Consider the following 24,902-nt stretch of genomic DNA (forward strand, 5'->3'; position numbering starts at 1 on the left):
AATATCAACAATTTAAAATATGTTGTTTATAGAAAACAAAACATAGCTATGAAAGACTCCTTTTTATATGTATAGGAAATAATTAAAGGTGTAGACTAAAGCTACCATTATATCAGTTATCTGTCAAGCTGTAAAATCATACTTTCTCTAAATTATCTGCAGAGTCACATTATTTGGATAATTGTAAAATGTTGAGTATCAGAAATAGAACTCAAAGTCAATATTAATATTAAAAGATGCATTTATGTAGTATATTTATACAACATTTTGGTTTGGACTATTATCATATACTATAATATTATAAATCAACTTAAAATAATTATGACTTTAGCTTCTATTTGAATCTCCCTACTTATTACTAAGTATGTGGCATTACTCACCCGGCAATAGCAAACCTCTACAAGCATGCTTACAATTGTCAATTTTGATGCAATCAATTTAGGTGTTTATATTTAATAGTGCATAGAGGCAATACTTTGTATGTGTTTTTATTTTAGGAGTCTTTTTTTTAACAAGGAGATGCATTATACATATATATCATATACTTACTAGAGGCCTGATACATGAAATTTGTGAAAGAGTAGGGCTTCCTTCCTCCAGCTGCTGGCACTGGCTTCCCTCTGGCACCCGGAACCTGGGCTTCCCTCGTAGCCCCAGTTTGGTCCAGAAGATTTGTCTGGAAGGACGTCTAGTCTAATTAGCATATTATGGTTTTATTATTATAGATTGTAAAATTTAAGTATTTTAGATTATTTAATTTAAAAAGTTGCCCTGACTACATAGTTCAGTTGGTTAGACCAGTGGTGGGCAAACTGCAGCTCGCGAGTCACTTGCGGCTCTTTGGCCCCTTGAGTGTGGCTCTTCCTAAACCTTAAGAGTACCCTAATTAAGTTAATAACAATGTACCTACCTATATAGTGTAAGTTTAAAAAATTTGGCTCTCAAAAATAATTTCAATCGTTGTACTGTTGATATTTGGCTCTGTTGACTAATGAATTTGCTGACCACTGGGTTAGACCATCATTCCAATATGCCAAGGTTGCAGGTTTCATCCTGGGTCAGGGCTCATACAAGACACAACCAGTGAATGATTACATAAATGGAACAAGTTGATGCCCCCTTCTCTCTCTCTTTCTCTCTCTTTCTCTTTCTCAAATAAATAAATAAATATTTTTTTTTTTATAAAAGAAGCAGTCCCTCACCACCACTTGGAATCCCTCATTTCTGCCCCATGTGTGAAATCTTACACACAGATATAATAGTTTCTCATGTAGAGCTCTTCTACTTATAAAAGCATCCCTATGCATATACAATATTAACCTGTAAGTTTATTCATTTTTACTAAATGTGACATTATATTAAACATATTACTCTGCAACTCACTTTTTTTTCCACATAAAATATGTCTTGGGGAGCTTTTATTTGGCATAATTAAATAATCATGAAAATGAGTGCATCCTTTCTATTTCAATGGCTAAAAGGTTCCCCATAGCATAGCTATATCATTATTTATTTTACCATTACTTTGCAATAAACCTTTTAGTTGTGATTTTTCACAATTAAAAAGGACAGTCAATTAACATTTTTGAATCTTGATTTATACTTTTTTTCCACTTTGAAAATTGTTATTTCTATTGTATAGATTCCTTGTTTGGAATTGCTAAATTATTCACTTTCGCTCTTTGATAGATGTGTCCAAATTGCTGAAGGGACTTAGGACTTTGTACAGACCCAGGGGACATCACTTCAGAAGGGGCTGCCCTGACTCAGGGTGAAAAGGTCTCCTCCCACAGAGAGAGTCAGAGGATGACATTAGTCACAACCTCTATTTGCTCAGAGCTTGCTGGAACCCTTAGCAGGTGAGGCCAGCGCTGACAGAGGCCTGGTGCTGCGGAGTTCCTCATTTTCTCTCTCTGCCTTTGTCATTTGTACCGTGCTTGGCACTGCTTCCAAGGTCCACAGCAACACTTAGCTAACTGCACACACATGCCAGTGTCTGCCTTCTTCCAAAGCACAGAGTCTTCATCACTGGGAGGGAGAGAGAGGAGGAAGAGGAGCAAGAGCAGGAGAAAAAGGGGGAGACATGGCTCTATCTTCTTTGCAAATATGCTGTATAGGTTTTTAGTCAAATCATTGTGAATTGATGCATGTAATATATTTAGAACACACACAATTGAATTCATATTTAGAAGTCACAGTGCGTTTTGCTGGACCCTAATTGTCTGTAGGTAAGATGTAATTTATTCCAAGTAACGTTTTGTCATGTAATGGGATGGTCACATCCTGGATTTGCCACTTATTAACTATAGATTCTAAATCACTTAGCCACTCTGAGCTTCAGGTTCTTATTTTATAAAAATAAATAAATTATCTCTGGGGAGTACTGGCTGAGTTTGCAATAATTTACACAATGTATTTGGTCCTCAAAATGTGTTAGCCATCATTTCTATTAATCTTTCTATTTCTACAGTATATTAAATAAACTGTAAAAGGCCACCTTTATGTACAGAAGTTAAACTAATTTCTATGAAATGTATATAAACATACCTACACTAACACAGATAATCAAAATAGCATACGCGAACAGTCAAAAGATACCACTCAGCCAATAAACTCTAGGCAGCCGCTCTCCCCGAAACAGGGGTGCCCTCTGCGAATTCCCTAGTAAAAGCACCATGTACATGATAGGCAGCCTGCACTAGAAATCAGCCAGGAGATTGCTTGTAAGTGTGGAACCGGAGAGTGTGTGGACTCCCAAACTCCTGTCAAGGGGACGCTGTGTAATCTTAGGGAACACAGGCCTGGGAAATGATTGCAAATGGGTAAACTGAAGCCTGATCAATTGCACTGTATCTTGGGTGAAGAAAACTTGTGTGAATGGAATGGGCATGGTCAGCCTGAGACCCAGGAGAACAGCTCACGGGCTCAGGTCCTGGTGCTGGTAAACTGTCCTGAGAAGATGGAGACTAAAGGTGGGAAATGGCAGCTTTCGCTCAGCTCATAGATGAGCTGTTCTCTGTGGGAGCAGGACTAGGCCAGGGGGACAGGAGAGCCTGGTGGTTTCAGCAAAGGCTCTGCCATTAAAACCTTGGCCTCTCCATTTGCAAATGATTTACCCTGAGAAGTTTGGTCACCTCTCTGAACCTCAGTGTCCTCCTGTACAGGCAGGTAATAACTATCACATCATCAGGGGGTTGATCTGAGAATTCACTAAGATAAGCTATAAAACTCTATCTTGATGTTTACATGGGCAGGAAAAGGCAGCTCCTATGCTCAGCTCCAGTGATGTGAGGTCTGTGGCTGAATCCCAAAGCCATCAGCAGATTCTAAAAATAGAGGCCCCACACTCCTGCAGTGCCTCTAACTTATGGAACATTTTCTTTAGAATGAAATTCTCTTTGTAAAAGGCAATTGTGGTTTTAAATAATGTTTTATTCACTCTATTATGTTAAGTATTTTGGAATTTGAACCCTACTTTTAAAAAACAGAGACCTCTTCAAAGGCTTCAAGCTATGAAAAAAATGAATTCTATAAGCTTTACCTCTGTAAGCATGGTTCTGGAAACAGTGTGGAGAAGAATAAGAATTGAGATTAAAAGCAGGTAGCCAGATTAGGTAACCAGACCAAGGCCCAGGATGAGATTCTGAGGCCTCCAAATAAAACTGAGGCCAGGGGTTCTTTCTAAATCCAAAATTTATAAAGAATTCAAACAACTCAACATTAGAAAAACAAACAATCCAATTAAAAACTGGGCAGAGGACCTGTATAGACATGTTTCCAAAGAGGACACACAGATGGCCAATAGAAATGAAAAGATGCTAGTCACTAATCATCAGAGAGATGCAAATTAAAACCACAATGAGAAATCATCACACATCTGTCAAAATGGCTGTCATCAATAAATTAGCAAACAAGTGCTCATGAGGACGTGGAGAAAAGGGAACCCTTGTGCACTGTGGGTGGGAATGCAGACTGGTGAAACCACTGTGGAAAACAGTGTGATTTCATCAAAAAAATAAAAATAAACTGCCATTTTTAGGAATATATTTGAGGAAACATGAAACACTGATTCAAACAAATATGTACACCTCTATGTTCATTGCAGCTGTATTTACAATAGCCAAGATCTGGAAGCAGCCCAAGTGCCCATCAGTAGATCAGTGGCTTAAAAAACTCTGGTACGTTTACAAGGGAATACTATTCAGCCACAAAATATAAGGAAATTTTATCTTTTGCAGCAGCATGGATGGACTTAGAAGGTATCAAGCTAAGTGAAATAACCCAGTCAGAGAAAGACAAATACCATTTGACTTAATTTATATGTGGAATCTCATGCACAAAATAAACGAAGAGAATAGAAACAGAGCTTTAGATACAGAGAACAGACTGACAGCTGTCAGATAGCGGGGGGGGGCGGGGGCTGGGGAAGCTGGGTGAAATAGGCAAAGGGATTAAGCAAGCAAGCAAACAAACAAACAAAAAAATTCATTCACATAGATAAACAGTATGGTGATTACCAGAAGGAAAATGGGTTAGAAGGAAGTGGAAGACAGTAAACGGGTATTAATGGTGATGGGAGGAGAATAGACTTTGGATGGTGAACACAACACCATATACAAATTATGTGTTATAGAGTTGTACACCCCTGGCTCAGTAGTTCAGTTAGAACATTGTCCTGATACACCAAATTTGTGGGTTAGATTCCCGATCCCCCGATTCGGGAACATACATGCATCAACCAATGAATGCATGAATGAGTGGAACATCTCTCTCTCTCCCCACCCCTACTCCCATTCCTGCCTTCCTCTCTAAAATCCATCAATGGCTAAAAATAAAAATAAGTATGAAACCTATATAATTTTATTCACCAATATAAACCAATTAAATTCAATTTAAAAAAAGAGAGAGGGGAGAAAAAAAACACAAAAAAACCAAGGCCAAGGGTATGAAGAAAGGGCAGTTGAGCTGAGAGACATAAAGAAGGTGAGATGGATGGAAGTTGTTGATCAAGAATAAGTTAGGAGCCCAGTCAGATGACTCAGTTGTTTGGAGCAGTGTTCTATATAACAAAACGTTGAGGGTTTGATTCCCGGTCAATTAATATACCTAGGTGCCTGTTTGATACCTGGGTAGGCAGACAACCAACCCATGTTTCTCTCTCACATCAATGTTCTGCTCTTTCTCTCTCTTCCTTTCTCTCTCAAAAAATTCCATAAAATATATTCTTGGGTGACAAAAAAAGTGAGGAAAATATAAGAGGTAAAGACCTGCATGGGTACAGAATTAGCAACTGGGGGCACAGGGCCAGGTTACTCACAGAATTGAGTAACACAGACAAGCAGGATAGCCAATCCCTGGGAAAAGCAGCAAGTGGAGCAGGTTAGGGCATATTAGTTAGAAATGGCTTCCGTTGACATCTAAGGGAAAGCTTAGTAGGCAGTTGAAAAATATATATTCATGGAAAAAAAAACATTGGTGTGTAATAGGAAAGATGGAAACACTGTGAAATGCTGTACCAAAGTGAAGTAAGTTAGAGGTTGACATATTTCATGGAAATTAGCAATTCAGTGAGAGAAATTTCCATAGAGTGAAGGGAGAGAAGACTGACTGGTTCTTGAGGGAGGAAAATGGAGAGCGTGCTGATCAGGGAGAATGTGGGCACTGCCATGAAGAGCTTCCACAGCACCTCTGAATGTTCTTCTTTCATTTTCCAAACACCTCCTAAATCTTCATCATGGTAATATTTCATGATCAACTATAGACTCATAAAATCTTGAAGCCATTTTAATTCCTTAAAAATCAAGAAACATTGGGTAAACTTTGGTTGTATCTTATATAATAAAAGCCTAATATGCTAAGTGTCCAGTCATTTAGTCATCAGTTCAAATAATCAAAGCATAATATGCTAATGATATGCTAAGGCTGCTCAACTGCTTGCTATGAGGTGCAATGAGCACCAGGGGGCAGACAGTCGACCGGTAGACCAATCAGGACTGAGCAAGATGGGCTAGACACACCCTGGAGCCCTCCTAGTCCCTCCCCAGCTGGCCAACCTCCTGTGTCCCTCCCTGGCCCCAATTGTGCACCAGGCCTCTAGTTTATATATAAGACCTAATTTTGCATTCTCATGTCTACTTGAGATGAGCTCTACAGTTTCAAGTTTCTAAAGTATTTATAGAAGAAATGTAATTTCTGAGATGTTTAAATTTCTGCCAAAATCATCTTGTTTTGCTAGGAACTGAAAACAAGATTCCAGCTCTGGTTTGGCCAGTGTGGGGCATAGCTGAACAGATACTCTCTCAGGTGTGAAATTTATATGAACACAGTAAATGCTGGCTTGTTGTTGTTTTTTTTTTTTTTCTTTGTTTGTTTGTTTTGTTTTGGTCAGCCAAGTGACACTTCAGCTCATTTTGAACTTCTTGTCATTTAATCCCATAGTTCTCTTTTATCTTGAATTCCTTAGCAGAAAGACAAATGGGAAATAATTTCCTTAGGCAAATTTAGGATAGACTTATTGGCAAGTATAACATGGTCCTTTAGACTTGCCGTGTTGCTTGTGGGCATCTTGCTGCTAATTTTGCTTTTGAAGCCACAGGCAATGAGGGACATGGTGTCACCCACTTAAGGGAGGTGTGCAGAGTGTCTTGAGACTAATCTACTCAGACTCACACAAGGGCTTCAAAGGGAGTTGAACGCTGGAGTCTTTTTCATAAATTTCTATGTTTTTCTATCTTATACATAATGTTTTATTTGTTACTTTTGAGTGACTGAAAGAGAAGATATAAAAAGGAAAAAACAACTCTTTATAGACTCAGTCACCCAAATGACTCCTCAAAGAAGCTTACAGAGCAGCAGTTCACTAGCATCTCTCTCTCTCTCTCTCTCTCTCTCTCTCTCTCTCTCTCTCTCACACACACACACACACACACACACATATACACACAAATAGTTAAGCAATCATCTGACCAGTAGCTATGATGTTTAATGACCACCAGAGGGCAGACGCTCAATGCAGGAGCTGCTGAGCTGCGGTGACTTGGCAGCGGCGGTTCTCAGGTGATGCACCCTGGAACCAAAGAGGAGGGAGCCTGATTCTGGGTGCATAGCCCAAGAACCTTCCTCTTACAATCTGGGACCCCTTGGAGGATGTTGGAGAGCTGGTTTTGACCCAATCCCCACAGGCCAGGCCGAGGGACCCCACCTGCCAGAGGGACCCCACTCACTCCACAAATGCCCTTTGAGCCACGGCGCCACCCCAGGTGCGGCCTGCAGGGAGGGACATGGGAGGTTGGCTCCAGGGTGTGTCCGGTCCATCCGCTCAGTCCCGCCCTGCTGGGCACCTTCTAGTTAATTTCCTTTCAATGTGCATGAATCCATGCACTGGGGCACCAGTTGCTTGATAAAAGCAAGTGGGAGCATGTGACGTCTCATCATACATTAATGATACACTAATGAAACAGAGGCCCCTGTTGTGTCTGCAGTTCTGAATTTGGTAAAATATCAAGATTCAGACTCTAAACTGAGAAGAAACCACATTGACTAATTCAGGGCCATATTTTTGCTCCTGAGAATATTTTTCCAATTCTTTGACTTAAACTATCTGGTTTTTATCAGGTCATGTGTCTTTGTTGAGATCCACATTCCTTGTGCCCTCAAGGCCTCCATAAGCAGGAATCTGTAGCTGGTCTGCTCCTTTATCTTTAAGCAACAAGGGACTTGTTTTCTTATTTTCCTTTAAAAATTGTATTTAATATTTTAATTTCAAACTTTACAGGGAATTTCATCAACTATTTGAGTCCCTACTATGTAATAGTTAGTGTGTTAGTTGACATTATACAAGGAGTGTGTTGAGGATCATTGATTCAGCCCATGCCAGTCTAAATCAAATGACAACACTTTTCCATTACAACACAGCCACTTATGTACTTATAATGTATGTAAGTACCCTGTCTCCTTAAGGAGAGCCTCCTATATTCCAAACAAAGACAAAGTCTCTAAAGTGTTTATTCAAATAAAACTGGTTCAAAAAACCAGTTAATGTGTAGAAAGCCGAATCTACAGCTATAGACTCTCTGCCTATCAATAGGCACCAACATAATTTGTATCATTTTCTTGCGATTAAAATCCACTATCACCACCCACCCTCCAGATATTCTACCTATTAATGCTTTCAAAGGTGTGAATCATATGTGTCACTCATGAATTAAATCCAATCTTATTGTCAATGTGACCCTAAGAGTATGAATAAATATTCAAAGTCCTTTCGATGCCTAGGTTGTCTGTCAGCTGAACATATTTCTCACATGGATTTTATTGGTCAGTGCAGTGTGGGTTCCTACCACACTATGGTTTTAAAATTTTTAACTTAATTTCCAAGATTTAAAAATTGATCATTTTTGCATTTATATTCATGAATAGCATAATTACTTTTTTACTAATGTATGTCACTGCCTCCTTTAAGACAGAACACCTACTTTCTACCAGTCTTCTTGTCTCTCTTTTTCTCTCTCTTTTTCCCCTGACAGTGAAGCTGTGTGTCAGGTTTCATTCAGCATCTAACACAAAGCCATTTTTATTCCTTGTCTGGTCCCTGTAGGCATTTTACTGTGGATCTGTTTCTATCTCATTAAACAACTTTGGAGAATAGTTACATTTACTTACATGTTTATTTTAGTTTTATGGTCAAAATTGTTTTTGGAAATGTGCATTGCATCATCAAACCTAATGAGTGCCTTTTCTCTTTTATTTGGAAAATATTTTTATTCTTAGAGTGCTATTTGCATATCCCAATATTTTGACACAAGGACATCAAATGGATGTAGACAAGATGACAGTGTGTAAGGGAGGCAGTGGTTAGCTTTAATGAATTTACCATTTCGCCTTGAAACTAAAATGGAGAGAAACAAATCCTATAGAAATACAGAATAATTTGAGAGAGGATGTGAGTTTGGTCTATCTACTTTGATTGCTTGCAATTTGCTTTGGAATCTCTTACTGAAAATATATCAGAATGTGAAGACTCAAAATGTATCCTGTGTTCAAGTAGCATTCAGAGATGTGCTTTCAAATAGAAACAGAAGTCTTAGTTCAGATGAAAATTAGTGTTACTACTCCCATTGTTCAGCATTTCCCATAAATCAGACACCATGCTAAGTGACTATATAGTCTCATATAATCCCCTCTATAACTCTGTGATATAGAATATATCTCCATTTTAAAGCTGAAGATACTGGGAAATCTCAGAAATATAGTGGTTTGCCCCAGCTAACACAGCTATAATCTCAGGTAGGGCCTGAGATTCCAGAACAAATTTGTCTATTTCTAAAGCTCTATCCTCAAAATTACTTGTCACACTACTTGTTCCTTGTTATGTTTCCCAAATTATTAATCTGGAATATTAGTTTGTTGTCTCTAAACTCAGAGCTGCAAATGATATTGAAATATAATGTTGGTTTTGAGTGTTTGTGACTTCTTTGTGGATATGGAGAGAGAACCAATATGTACCTTCATGCTCTTGTTATCAACTGGCTGCATCAAATACCTCATCCTGAATACTGGAGCAGGTCATTATGCCTTTGAGTTCCTATTACCAGCAAGATGACCAACCCAGCATTTAACTGAGGCTGTTAATGGGATGTCTGCCCACTTGAGTGTAGCTCTCAGACTGCCTCATATGATTCAGTTCTGCTCAGATTAACATAGATTTATGACATACTTGTCAAATTATACTTGGGATATATACCAAGTATATGACTATGTCCCTGTCCCTTCTGTCGTGTGACCTTAGACAAGTTTCCTAATATATCCAAGCCTTAGTTTCCTCATTGCTAAGCAGGAAAAATTATACCACCTGCCATAGGGGTGTTGTGTGGGAAAAATAAACTTATTCCTTAGCATATTGCTAGCTCAAAATATTTATTAATTCAATATCAGTTTCTTACCTACATCTTGTTTTTATTTTCAGTTAAATGGTATGTTCTCATCAGTAGTCCAGGAACACAACTTACAAAGAGAAAAAAAAATCAACAGCTTAGCCCTATTATTTTAAAATTATTTTTCATCACAGGGTGACTACTCAGTTCCCTACTTGCATGGTTAACAGAGATAAAGCCAGAGTCTCTAACAACCAACATCCTTAAAACACAGAACAATAGGAAGAGCAACAAAATGAAGAGTGACTGCAAAGACTTGCCTGTATGTAGAGTTAAAAGGTGACAGAAGCATCCTAAGCTGTTTGACACTGTTGGCAGGTGGCTGAAACAAGTCCTTGGAGTGATTCATGTGGGATTTGTGATGCCCATTTCAAGTGAGCTCTGGAGACAGGCAGTCTCTTTATGGAGAGAGGCGGCATTTCATGTTCTCTCAGCATTGAACTGGGCAGTTGTGTGCTCTCAGCCACGGCAAGCAGAAGCAAGCTCTGGAAGGACTTAGGGAAAATGTAAAATCTGCTTGTTTGGGGAAGCTGGCCATAGATTTTGCAATTGGCATTCTAGCCTCACACACGTTTAGGAGATGAAAGGCCCTCTGTTACCCTCCTCCCTGTCCCACCCTGCTGCAACTACCCAAATCATTTTTAAAAAGAGGAGCCTTGATAAAGAGTCCCTAGGTTATCCACGTTTTCTCCTCTTTTGTCTTACATTTATGTTTTTCAGGACAAATGATACTGGTTTTCTTTCCTTCAAAGACCACTTGCCTGTCACTCAGATAGTTATCACTGATACCAACAGATCAAACTCAGAAGCTGCTTGGAGAATTGGTCCCTTGCGTTGCTATGGCGACCGTGAGTACTAATGAAAGAAGCTTTCCTTCTGCACTACATAAGCACAGGATGTCCAAAATTTCCCCCTTCCCTTTCCCTGCAGTTCCCCAGGCTTCAGAGTTATCATACACTTGCCCAGCTCTCTGTACCCTATTTCGGAACAGTCAACCATGCTCAAGGCTTTTCTTACTTACAGGACACTTCTGGAACGCAGTCTCCTTTAATACAGAAGCCTCCTACCTCCACTTTCCTACCTTCCATGCGGAATTCAGTGCTGACATTTCCTTCTATTTTAAAACCACGGCTCTCTCTGGAGTTTTCCTTGAAAACCTTGGCATTACAGACTTCATCCGCCTTGAAATAAGCTGTAAGTTCCCTCCTTTATGAATTACTAATGTAATTGGTCAGCAGGAGAAACTTCAGTCTTACCTTTGCCACTGAGTGCCTGTTTGTATCACAAAATTAATCTCACTGGACATCTGTAAAATGAGCAGTGACAACTTCTAGTTCCTTCTAAGGCTTTTTGCATTATTATTATCTATCAGTATTTAATCAGTCATTCTCTCACCACGTTACTGCATCACCCAAATGTTCATGGCTACCTATGGCAGCATTCTTGATCTGATCCATGGGTATTTCTTACCTATGACTTAAGCTTCCAAACCACAGATGTGTTCATGACAGTTCCCATGGAAAGCTAAAGTGTTGTTATTACGCCTTCCATTCATAACTGGGGCCCACTTTTTTTGTTGTACTTTTGCTCTGAAAGTAATTTCCTCACTTATGTTCCACCACTAGGATTGTGTTACTACCCCGTGAGATCCCCATAGTTCCTCTCCCATCGCACCATGAACTTGGGTGTATCTAGTGCGTTTGATGACAGTACATATCATTTTTAACATCCTATCTCCTATATACAAGTTATATTTAGAAATAATTATAAAGTTAAATGAAAAATAACAGAATTCAGATGGCAAGATGTTGTATTATGAACATTTAATATGTAATCTTGTCAATAAAAATAATGCAGTACAGAAAAAAAAGACAATATAATAGATAAATACTTTCCACTTACATTAATTACTTTTTATAAAAAAGGAAAGATCATACCTACTTATTGGTTTGTCTAGTAACAATAATAACATTAAAATTTCTGTTCCTTAGACCTTAATTGTACAAATTTATTAATGACTGCATAAAAATATTTTAAAAAAACTATAATCAGGTGTATCTACCTGTTTTCTCCCAGATTTATCAAAAAGATACTCTTTATACATTTTGAATTAATTGTTTTTCACATGGGTAAGAAAAGGATAAATGTCAGAAACTGTTTCAGACATAAGGGTAAGGTTGGTACAGATTCATAAAAATCCCATTTTATAATAAATTTTAAAAATTGCAGTACTTTCCATGTAATCTTTTCAGAATTAAATTGAATAACTTCAAATATCTCTGCAATAAATAAAATAATCTACTAAAATATTTTTATCAGAAAATTCATCATAGATTGTTATTCTATTTGGTAAAAATCTAAGAGTTGCTGGGGATTTGGAACTGCTTGAGCTCTCTCTGTGTGCAGTTTGTGTCTGCAACCCCTGTGATACTACATATGTGTTTCAACAGATTTGAGTTAAACAATATTAGTACAGTAATTATAAAAGTGAAAACTCAGAACTTGAGTTCTTACCGTTAAAAATAAATGCATACAAAGAAGGTTTACAGTTGTGAGAATGTGGAACAGTTTATTCTTGTGTTATTATTTATTAATTAGAGGCCTGGTGCACAAAATTCGTGGAGTGGATGGGGGTTCCCTCAGCCTCACCTGCACTTTCTTGCAGTCCAGGAGCCCTCAGGGGATGTCTGACTCCTACACTGCCGCTGCACTCACCAGCTGTGAGCCTGGCTTCTGGCCGAGCAGTGCTCCCCCTGTGGGAGTGCATTGACCACCAGGGGGCAGCTCCTGTGTTGAGTTTCTGCCCCCTGGTGGTCAATGCACATCATAGCAACAGGTTGTTTTGCTGTTCAGTCAATTTGCATATTAGCCTTTTATTATATAGGACTATTGTATTATTTTTCATATGGACAACTGTAAACCTACTTTTGCTTCACCCTTTGTATTTGTGTCTGCGTGTTCAGGAGTCACCAGTGGATCTGGCATTCTCTGTATTAATTTCCCTTTTGCACATAATATTTTTTAAATAGTAAGTAATAAAAAGTGCTCTTTGAAGTTTACATGCACATGATTAAAAATAATACTAACATTAGCACTGGATAGAACTTAAACAAAAAATATTTTTTTTGTTAGAAAACTGTGTTATCATTGATGTTTAGAATCACTGGTGTATGGCAATGATGAAAAACAGATCTACTTTCAGCTGTGTGGGCTAGTTTTCCTATTTGCTGCACTCAGGGTACCCCTTTATGTCTCATGCGTAGGTGGACTGCTCACACGGTTTTGCCCATATTGTACACATAACCATGGAGACTCACGCATGTTATTAGGAGGCTCATTTATCTGCGTCTAAATGGATGTGTTCTGTAGCTTGATTGAGGCAATTGACCATATTGCAATAATGTGACCTCATCATATTCCCTTGAAAGCGCAAGTAATGTCTTACCACGGAAACCTGGAATTTAAGAGCTCCAGGAAGAAGGCAAAGGGCCCTGGCCAGAGGGGGTAGCGGCTGTGTCTGTGTGCTTCTCCTGAAAATCACCCGTGGCTGAGTGTTCCCTCTGCAAGTGCACAGGAGGCATGAGGCGTACAAGGGAAGGGATTCTTTTATTGGCAGTTTTGACCTCCTTTCACTACAACAACTGAGACTATCACTGGGAGGAAACTCCTGTCTTTAGTGTAAATTAAGATCCCTGATACATAACGGCCTGGAACTGAAAATGTGGAGTTCAGTGCCAACCATTTCATAATGTGAATATAATAACCACAACATAAATTTAATAAAAATTAGGCCCCAAGGCCACTTGATTCATTCTAGGATCAGCAAATGTCATGGCTTATCATCACAGGCTAATGAGTGATGATTTGGTGTTAATTATGTTGCAATGCCCAATTTGTACTTTCTGGTGCTGTATTTTGACTTTGGGGTTATACAAAAATGTTTTAAATGCAAGTAATATTACATTTGAAGAAAGTGTAAAATCCATGAGCATTAAGTTATAAACAACTTGACAATTAGGTACTGTTTTTATTCCTATTTTACAAATGAGAACACTGAGCCTGCACAAGATAGAAAACGCCTCAGGTCATGGTGGCTCTGGAGCCTACTCTCAAATTTTACTTTAAGGCCTTTAACATATTACTTCCCTTTAGGTCAGGGCTCACATTTGCCAGATGCAAAACAATTCAAGTTCTCAGTTACATGAAATTTTGCAGATTGGGGTTTCTTACACCAGGACTGGCTTTCTGTTAGGGTTTAAAGCTAAGGAGGGAGAGTTCCAGGGTGGCATTTGATCTTTGACAATTCAGGTCTTGCAGTTGATGACTTTGTGAAATAAGTACCCATGTTCTGTTTTAGAGGTAAAGGCGAGGGGCCATCTCAGGGTGCTGGGAAAGAAGGGATGATTCCCGCTATGGAAAGGGGCTGTCTTCTCCTCAGCCTCAGTGTATTATTTACCTCTCCACTTCCTTCAGATTCAGAAAAATTTCATGTAATAATCTATATATATAAAAGTCTAAGTGACCATCCGACTGTCCGACTGGTAGCTGTGATGTGCACTGACTATCAGGGGACAGATGCTCAATGCAGGAGCTGCTGAGTTGCTGTGGCTTGGCAGCGGCGATTCTAGGGTGATACATCCCGGAACCAGAGAGGAGGGAGCCTGATTCTGGGGTTTGTCACCTGAGAACCTTCCTCTCACAATCCAAGACCCCTCAGGGGATGTCGGAGAGCTGGTTTTGGTCTTATCCCCACAGGCCAGGCTGAGGGTACCTCACCTGCCAGAGGGACTCTGCTCACTCCACAGATGCCCTTAGAGCCATGGTGCCACCTCAGGTGTTGCCAGCTGGGAGGGACCACGGGAGGTTGACTCCAGGGTATGTCCAGCCCATCTCCCCCAGTCCCACCCAGCCAGCCACCTTCTAATTAATTCCCTTTCAATGTGCACGAATCCGTGCACCGGGGCACTAGTAGGAAATGTAACAGCATACACTCAGTTGAGAAAAATATGGTGATTGAGTCTACGTTTAGAGTCAGATTCTACTTGCTATTTGGGAAACTTAGAGAAAATTATTCACACTGATTTTTTTAACCTATAAAAAGGAAATAAAAATGATGCCTTTCTTAAAAGGTTATCTTGAAGATGAAATGATGGAGTCTATGGTCACTGCTTACTGCAGAGCCTGGAAGAGCTCACTATTCCAACTGTGCTGTGTGTACTTCTCCTTTTGTCTCTCTCTTCATGGATCTATCACCATTGCTGCCACCCAGCACCACCATCATCTTCATACCCTGACTTGAATGCAGATTGATACAGAAGGGCAGAGTCAGGGAAGGAGCCCAGAGTTGAGGGGGTGGGGTGCCTGTGTTATCCCAAGCACCAGCACTTGCAACTATGTCTTCTTGGACAAGACACTTCAACTTTCTGAGTCTCTCTCTCTCTCTCTCTCTCTCTCTCTCTCTCTCTCTCTCTCTCTTTCATCCTAGTAATAGGGTGAATGCTCATATCACATGTATTAATAACATAACATGGGAGGAGCACTAGATATTCCAGGGGGTGGGTCTTCTCCTTGCAGGAGCAGAGCAGCCTAGCTAACCCAGCATTGATGGAATTCTGGGAGAACACAGTCGGAGCCAGAATAGACACAGGAAACCCAGAACCTTGGCACAAATGCATAATTATCAGATTAACATTGGTGTCCCAGGTCCCTATGCTATTACCTGACTTCTCACAATCTGGACCAACTGGGCCAACATGAGAGCTTGATGCTTCATGTTTGGTACATATTACTGCTAATGGTAATTTTGATAGTGCAAGGTTTCAGTGAAGTCCTCTTTAGCTGGCTATCGACATACGATCCTGTATGCTGCTCATTCATGACATTATTGTGCCCTGAACACACTGACAACTCCCTTCATTTCTATCTGTCTCCCTTTCTGGTTTCAGCTCCTTCTGAGATCACTTTTGCAATTGATGTTGGGAACGGCCCCGTAGAGCTCGTAGTCCAGTCTCCTTCTCCTCTGAATGACAACCAATGGCATTACGTGCGGGCCGAGAGGAACCTCAAGGTGACCTCGCTGCAGGTGGACAGCCTCCCGAGGATGAGCAGGGAGACTTCGGAGGAGGGCCACTTCCGGCTGCAGCTGAACAGCCAGCTGTTTGTAGGTAGGGGAAATCTTAAGGCGCCCGTCCTGCTAGAATCCCTACAAAACCACCCTGTGACCAGGCCCGGGGAAACTGCTTTCATTTGGACCTGAGAAATGATTAAAATGTGTCATAAAACATTTATAATGGTAAATTTTATTATACAAATTCTTTCTTGCTTGCCTCATTAGCCACAGCAATAAAAGATTATGCCACCCCATAGCAAATTTTAAGGTGATCTCAGACTCTTTTTGTAACTTTTCTCCTTGCAGATATGACCTTCAGCTATCCAGGGGCCCCTATTATTTTTCATATATGATTATACTATGCCCTTAGCAAAAGAACAGATCAGCTACTTATCCCTTAGTGGTGCTGGCTCCAAGTCAGTGGGCCACACTCCCCCTTTCGGCAGATACCTAATTCCTAAGAATCATCACTAACAGTGTAATGAAATATACTGACCCTCTGAAATTGATTTCCGTTATTAGTGATACAGGGAAGAAACTGCTAGTTTTTAAACGAGGGGCTTCGTTGATCCTCCTGTAATCACATCCTTGGGTGGCTGCCTTACTCTTGCACAGAAAAGCAGTCCTGGTCTCCAGCAAATGACTCTGCTGCTCATTCTCTCCATGAGACTCAGAATCAGGGTTCAGACAAGTGGTTCATCAGAACTGGCTGTCACTGCTGGTCACAGGGCTGGAAAGGCTCAGACATTATTCACTGACTCATTCATTCATTCATTCACTCATTCATTCATTCCAGTCGCGAAGGACATAAAACATGTCAGGACCTTGTTGGATGGTGGAGATTGGCAGGCAAGTTCTGTAATGACACTACTTTCAGAGCACACAGTTGTGTTGAGAGAGAGAGACAGAGAGAGAGAGAGAGAAAGGCAGGGGAGAGAGAGATAGAAAGGAAGAGAGAGAATGAAGGAAAGTGAAAGAGAAATTTTAGCTACATTAGTGCAGGTAGGAAAGGTCAGGACGGACTTACAGCTATAATTTAGATATGACTTTTTATAAGAATGTTGAGCAGGGCACATAATGCTTTAAGTACAAAATAGAGCTGTAAATGTTGGGGATATTATAATATTATCAAAGCCAAGAAGCTGCTCTTCTATAAAACGTGAAGTTTAAATGTTTAGAACAATTATATAAATAGGTTCCAAATGTGGCCACTCGATAGGATTTCATTTTCTTTCATTTTTCTTATTTAAACAACTCTCACAGTACATCACCTTCTTGTTAGCAACAAGATCCCATCAGCAATCAATGGATGTTTTTATTTGTTTCCTTTAAATTTGGATCTGTACAATTTTTAACTCTGAGGGAAGCAGTCACTAAAAGCACATAAGGTGAAAGAAAAGTAACAAAATATGTAATATTTTATTTTTTCAACAGGAATCATTCTTCATCTGTCATGTTTTTCATTTCTGACAGAAGCTTAGATATAAGTGATTAAAATTATATGTTTATAAAGCATTTACTTAATTAATAACCTACTTAAATGATATAATTTACTATTAAAATATTTATAAAATTTATATGGATGTTTTAATTCTATTTAAACATCACATTTTATTTTTCTGAAGAAGTCTGTTAGTCATCAAAATTTAATGTGTTTCTTTTTGAAATCAATTCAAGTAGTTTCCAATTTTCATAAATTATATTCATGCCAAAGTTTAATTTATCTTCAGGCAGTATGTATGAATCTTTCAGGCTAAAATGTGCATATAAAGATGGAATAATTTTTGATGCTTTCATGAAAATTTCATGGAGCTATGAAATTATCATATGTCCTGAATATGTGATAACTTTCTGCAAGCCAACAGGGAAAAGGAGGCAGCCATGCATCGTGGCAGGTTTTTCTCCTGATGTTCTGACTAAATTGCTCACAGAGACAGTGAGCTGGGAGCGGGCTTGAGGTGGAGCCAAGGCCCGCTGTGGTGAGAGCACCTGCTTCTGTGTTTCTCTCCAATACATTCCATCTCAAATAGTACTCAGCTTTATTGAATTTGTCTTCATGCACTTGAAGAAAAGTGCTGTTGAAGGCCATTTTAGTTTGTTGGTTTGAATTTTGTTTTTTCGTGTTCAGTGATACATCCATTTAGAAATATCAGGAGGCTGAAAATGCTGAAGTTGTAATATTTCTACTTTTATAATTGACTGGTTCATAAAAAGAGCAAAAGCAAAACAAAACAACTAAAAAGCATACCCTGCTTAGTTATAGCAGCCAAAATGAAGAAGCACATTCCCTATCATTTAGAAATGTAGAGACACTGGATATTGTTATGCATTAGGCAGAAAAAGATAGCATTAGTGTGTACTCCTTCCCTGGGATAGATTGAGTGTGACACTACTTAAATATTAATTTGGTTGTGTCTGACCAGATACCTTTAGCCATTGAACTATTTTTCAGCCAAAACAGAGTGTGGTTCAGCATTGCATCGCTGGTCCCACTGCTTGCTCATGGGTGCTTCCTGGGCAGGAGAGATGGGCTGAATTTATAATATAGGACGCCCCTCTGGGAATGTGACAAGCTGGAGTGTTGCTACATTAGCCAATACATGTTGATTCCCATAAGTAATATTTTCAGTCCAGGCTTTTATCTGCATGAAGGTTACATTTACAACCATGCGATTTTGCTGGTCACTTTCACAGAGTAGGAGAAACTTTATAACAGGTGACCTCTGAAATGTCTGCTGCATGCCTGGACTTCCATCTTTAGCACTCATGGAGGTCTCACTGTCAGCTTTGCTATTTCCTGCTAACGTGCCAGTCGCTGTGAGAATGAGGCAGGAGAAGCCCAAGAACAGGCACCACATAAACAGTGAAGCCAGGAGATCTGGGTATGGATACAGATGAACGGCCGGCAGGCCATGGATGTTGGTAGGAAGACAATAGCCTGAGTATGCTCACTGTCCTTAACCTCAGAATGAGAACGAAGAGGCTGGGAACTGATTTTTTGCAATTTGAGGATCTGCTATTTCCATGCACCTATGAGGAACGGCATCTTTATCCGTGTGCCGTGTGTCTGCAGCAGCAAGGATAAGTCTCATTCTCCACAAATCTGACATCCCATTGTTCCAGACGTGCTGAAATCAAAGAGTTGGTATTTCATAAAGGTGTTGGCCTGGGAGTCTCATTTTTGTGTGGCTTTATTTCCTTCTTACATTTTGGTCTTTCATGGAAACTTTCCCCCCCATTTTGGCTTCGCTTCTTATCTGTGCCAAAACAAACTAAAGTTACTCCAACATATAACTCCTGGGGAAAATTCTATACTGACTTGATAAATCATAAAATTGCAGAGATCCCAAAATGCTAGTCTTGCTTCCCCAGTGGCAGGGAATTAAAATTCCTGTTTTCAGGTGAATCGTGTCGAATGTGGTAGGGCACACAAGAGAAATGGAGGTGCCTGTACCTGCACTCAGGAGGGCCCGGGATTGAGCTGTGTTTGTGGAAGCAGTGAGCCTTTGCCCAGAAGCCACACGGAGGTTTTCTAAGAGGGTGAAATGATAAAGGTCATGTTTTGAAGAGTTTATTCATACTTAGTCCAAAGAAGAAGCATCACAATGAACACTCTTAATACCAAGAGTCAACTGAGGAGTTTCATACAAAAGTGCTTCTAGTGAGGCCAGCTGGTGGAGTAAGTTGTCAGGAAGAGTAATATGAAAGCAAGAGAATAAATACACATGTGCACATTACTTGGTAGAAGAAACCATGGAAGACACCAGGGGAATGAAGGGAAAAATCACTTAGTTGCAGTGCTGACCCAAATTGTCTAATCAGATAGTTTAATTTAGGATTTTAAGGATGTGAAGGTATATAGGCTTTGAAGATTAAAAGGTCTCAGTCTGATTCCTGGCTATGCTATGTTAAATCTGTTTTCATCTTGACTCTGGCCAAAGCAATGTCTTTGACATTAAGTTTTCTCAATTATGTAAATGATAATAATATAGATAATATATTTTTCCACATTGAGTATTTGACGAGTTCATTATAAAGTTTCTAGCAGACAGCAAATGTGTTTGATTGGTTTTAGAATTACAGGCATTTTTCTGATTCTCAAACGTCTTGCAGATTAAATATGACCCTCAATTAAATGATTTTCAGTAGCTTTAAGGATAATGCTACATTTTTGTTGTTCTTTTACTTTAAACCTTGTGTAAACTATAGACAAGATGCAGCCAAGTAAAGATAAAAGTATACAGGAGCATGTGAAAAATAAAATGAGTGCAAGGTCCAGGAAGGCCTTGTGAATGATGGAAGTGACCGTGGTGGGGATGCCCTCTCTTAGTGCAGCTGAGTCTTGGTGTGCAGGAAAGGAAGTTCATTGTCAACAGATCTCCTAAAATTTTTAAAATAGTTTTGTTTTTAGAAAATGGGGAAATTAAAATAGAGTGGGGAAGAAGTATGTGAACTAAGGAATGCATGTATATGAGTGTAGGTGTGTGTTTTTATGATGGTCAGGATGAAGGAGGGGAGCCATGGAGTGCATGGGGGAAGATGCCACACAACATAAATTTAAAGTACATGAGGAGTTCTAAAGTCAAGATGGACCATGGAGCACTGGGAAGCCATTAGCAAGCAGTTCAGATGCCTGCTGCCCTGAAGTCACAGCAGGAAGATGGAGAGATAAGTGGAGACTAGATCTTTCATGGTATATCAGCTGTGCTAAGGATTTGAATTTGATTTTCTGAAATAACTACTCTCTGAAGGGTATCAAACAGGACTGGCAGAATGAAATTTTTATATGTGGTTGTTCTATCCCAGTGATGGCGAACCTTTTGAGCTCGTCATGTTAGCATTTTGAAAAACCCTAACTTAACTCCGGTGCCGTGTCACATATAGAAATTTTTTGATATTTGCAACCATAGTAAAACAAAGATTTATATTTTTGATATTTATTTTATATATTTAAATGCTTTTTAACAAAGAAAAATCAACCAAAAAAAATGAGTTTGCGTGTCACCTCTGACACACATGTCATAGGTTCGCTATCACTGTTCTATCCTATTGCAAAATGGCAAGTGAATCAAAAGAGTCAGGGTTGAGACTGGGAATAACAGTTAGACAGCTGTTGATCGGATTCAAGTGGAGTGTGCTCTGGGTATGGAAAGAAGCAGATGAGCTCAGTGGAACCTGGGAGAGCAGATCCACCAGGCTGGATGGGAGAGAAGGGCTGTGAGAGAGGATTTCTGCACAGTATTCGAGTTTCACAGAGAGTCACACCTCCAGCACAACTGTACACATAGTAGGTAATATCAGAAGTGAAGGGTGCTGACAACCTGACAGGGCCTGGGTGTATGGGTGGGGAACACCTTTTCAGAATTATTCTATACTGAGTCTACATTCAAGGGTGGGCAAAAGTAGATTTATAGGTGTAAGAATGTGAAAAACAGGGTTTCTTCTTCTATTATTATTTATTAATTTTTGTATTATTTTCCATATGAAAACCTGTAAGCCTACATTTGCCAACCCTTCTATTACTTCTCCGTAAAGAATAAAGGAGTCTAAACTCTAGTTTTTCTTCCCTCATCCTATCTAATAAAGAGGGAATATGCAAATTGATCATAACTCTGTGACAAAGATGGTGGCGCCCACAGCAAATAAGGAGGGATTATGAAAATTGACTATCACTCTGCAACAAATATGGCAGCAGCAGCAGAGCCGGGATGCAGGCATTCCGTCCCACCTTGCTCATGGAGGATCTCTGGGTTCTGCTTCGTCACTGCTGCTGCCGGGGCCAGAGGAGTAGGGGGCCCAGCACCCAGCAGCCCCAAGCCCCATGGTCGCAGCGATGCTGGGGCCTCTGGGGCCGGAGGGGCAGAGACACAAGCCCACAGGGGAGCCCAGCACCCAGCAGCCCCAAACCCCGTGGTGGTGGAGGCGCTGGGGCTACTGGGGCTGCAGTGGAGAAACAAACCTGCAGGAAACCTGTGGAAAGGGACATAAATTATCATAACTTTATCTCCCTTTCCACAAGATGAGGAAACTGACCCTGATTTATTTAGTGATATGGCCCACACCTTTCTACCAGCACAGTTGACATCACACCCAAACTTTGTTACAAAATATCTCCCCCCGACCCCCATTCATCTTTCCTAAAAATCATTTACTCTCCTCTAAGGGGCCTACATCTCCCATCCCCTTTCCCTAAGAAGAAAGTATTTAAATTTGGATTCTAAGCCACCTTGGGGTGTTATTCATTTTTCCCTGGGATCTCCCACATGTACACAAAGTACACATGATAATGAACTTTTGTTTTTCTCTTGGTAATCTGTATTTCATTACAAGGGCCTCCACTAAGAACTCAGAAGGGTAGAGGAAAACTATTTTTCCTCCTCCATAATTCTATCTTGGGATATCAATTCCCGGGCTGAACAGTGAGGTTGGCTAAAGTGCCAAGCAATCCTGGCTGAGGGGAGGGAAGCTTCTAGAGGGGAATCAATGGTACTGGCATCAAAGTAGGACAGAAGGCACAAGCATGGTTGCTGGTGGGAGTTTAAAGTGGTTCCACATTTTTGGAGTATGATTTGGCAAAATCGATAGAAATGTTCAAGGTACATCCAAGAGTCTTCTTCTAGGAATCTCATCTACTAAGATAAAGCATGAGTGCATAAGCCCTGGTCAAAACCCAGGATGCTACTGTGGGATCCCCTTCCATGATAGGAAAACCTGCTAACAACCTGCATTTTTAGGCAAGGTGGCATCTATACGAATAAAAAGGTAATATGCTAATTAGACTGAACATCTTCCAGACAACCTTCCAGATGTCTTTCCGGACAAAGCCATGGTGGCAGAGCTGAGGCAGAGGTGGTTAGAGGCAATCAGGCCAGCAGGGAAGAGCAGTTAGAGGGATCAGGCTGGCAGGCAAGTGAGTGGTTAGGAGCCAGCAGTCCTGAGGGATCCCAGATTGAAGAGAGTGCAGGCCAGGCTGAGGGACCCCCCCCCTCCTCTGCATGAATTTCATGCACAGGGCCTCTAGTAGAGAATAAAAATCAGTCAGGCAAAAACTGAAATTTAGTTCATTTGTGATTTAGTTCATAGTCCTTTGTGTCATTGTGTTTTGTCAGCATGTGGGATTGAGCTAATCCCCTTGTCTAGGCTCATTCCCACCATGCTCTCTATGTCTCAACTTCAAGGGGTGCTTGTGTGCCAGAAAAACCCCCACAGCCACCTTTTCCATTTATAAGCTTGTCGACTTAGTCACAAGCAAAAAAAGGGGGGACAATAGATCCTGCATTCTCCACCTCCGCTAAAGAAAAATACCACTAACAAGACATATGAAGAATTATTTAAATCCATCACAGAGAGTGACTACAAAATGAGGGAAAATAGAACAAAACATAGGGCTACCTAAGTCCTGTCCTCTTTATTCTACACAATCTACAGGAAAGAAAGAATGAATACTCTTTCCTCTATGATCTGCTGTATTTAAAATTGATTTATCTTGTGGTTAAAGGAGATTTACTCACTAAAATTGAGACAGACAGGAGAATGCAATTTGGGTTTGACCTCCTGGCCAATGTGGGTATCACTTACCAGAACTGAAAATACAATGGGGTTTTATCATTCCTTCAGGATAAGAGACTAGATAAATCCTTTAGGAATATTTTGTCTTTAGGTGCAGATAGTGACTGACATACATATATTTTCATGTCTGATGACCTCGTGTGGTTCAGGGAAGGAAGAATTATCCCTGCTTCTACTTTATATCACCACCATCCCCATTTCCAATTATTTGCTTGTCCACCCTGCCAGGCTAACTGATTCCAGAAAATTTACATTACATATTCATTTCTTTAACATACCCAGCTTTGTTTCTTGTTGAACATGTATATTCCCACATTTGGAATTCATATCTGTACCCACCTTAGTGGGAATATATTTTTATCTGGTCATTTGCTAGACCAAGATTTAATGAGGTTGCAATATGAAGGACTAGAAATAAATGAGGCTCAGAAGCAGAGATTACTTACACAGGAAATAGATGGCAGCCAGGCTTTGTCTTCCAACACACCTTCTCCTCTCCAGCAGCACTCCGTGTAGACCTGGAAGACCTGAGTGCCCTCCAACTAACTCTGTGCATGGATTTGAGCCCAAAGCATTGAATTTAGAATAGAATTTAGGTTCTTTAATGCCAGACATATGTCTCCTCTGGAACCTTCCAGAATTCTCAACACAAAATAAATATCTCCTGATGGAATTTAGCTTAAATTTTTGACTTTTTGTTTCTTAAATGACATATTTCTGATATTAGAGGTTTAGGCTAATAGAATCCTGGATTTCAAATAGTAACACAACATTACGTATCTTTGAATTTACTCTGTTGATAAGTATTTGCAACGACCATTGTGGTTGTCTCTGAAACATTCAAGATACGCCCTCAGCTGAAAGTTGGATTGCAATCTTTTTCTGTATTCCAGAAGAAGAAATTTGTCATCTAAATAACAATTTGAGTGTAATCTCTGAGATCAATATGTATATACCATTGTGAGGGCTCAAGAGAAGGGGTAACAAAGAACACGGATTAAGATGTACTATATCTTAACTAAGCTTTACTATATACACATGAAATAGACTTATTCTTATTTTAGTAGCTGGGGTTCATGTGAGTCATGGTGGATCATCTAGTAACATGGAGTTGGACTCCGTATCTGTCTTCTCCTAAAGTCCACCCTCTTTCTAGTCCATCGCACTACACCGATAAGCACTGTAATGCTTTTGCAGTTTCTAATTTCACAAGCCTAACAGCTCGCTTCTAACTTTGCCAGAGGCACAATTTCCCTCTGTGTGTTACACTTCAGAGAAATGTCTGCAGTAGA

The 24,902-nt window shown here is 40.0% G+C and overlaps 1 protein-coding gene across 1 annotated transcript in view; it reads left to right on the forward strand.

Annotated features, from left to right (window-relative positions):
• CNTNAP5 (contactin associated protein-like 5) overlaps positions 1-24,902 on the forward strand; it is an 866,926-nt gene that overhangs the window by 699,903 nt on the left and 142,121 nt on the right. The window contains exons 15-17 of the mRNA XM_006776823.2: positions 10,653-10,780; positions 10,956-11,126; positions 15,878-16,096. Coding sequence (XP_006776886.1) covers positions 10,653-10,780; positions 10,956-11,126; positions 15,878-16,096 — 518 coding nt within the window. The remainder of the gene's footprint in view (positions 1-10,652; positions 10,781-10,955; positions 11,127-15,877; positions 16,097-24,902) is intronic.

Source organism: Myotis davidii, unplaced genomic scaffold (genome assembly GCF_000327345.1).
Source record: "Myotis davidii unplaced genomic scaffold, ASM32734v1 scaffold249, whole genome shotgun sequence".
NCBI classification, from domain to species: Eukaryota; Metazoa; Chordata; class Mammalia; order Chiroptera; family Vespertilionidae; genus Myotis; species Myotis davidii.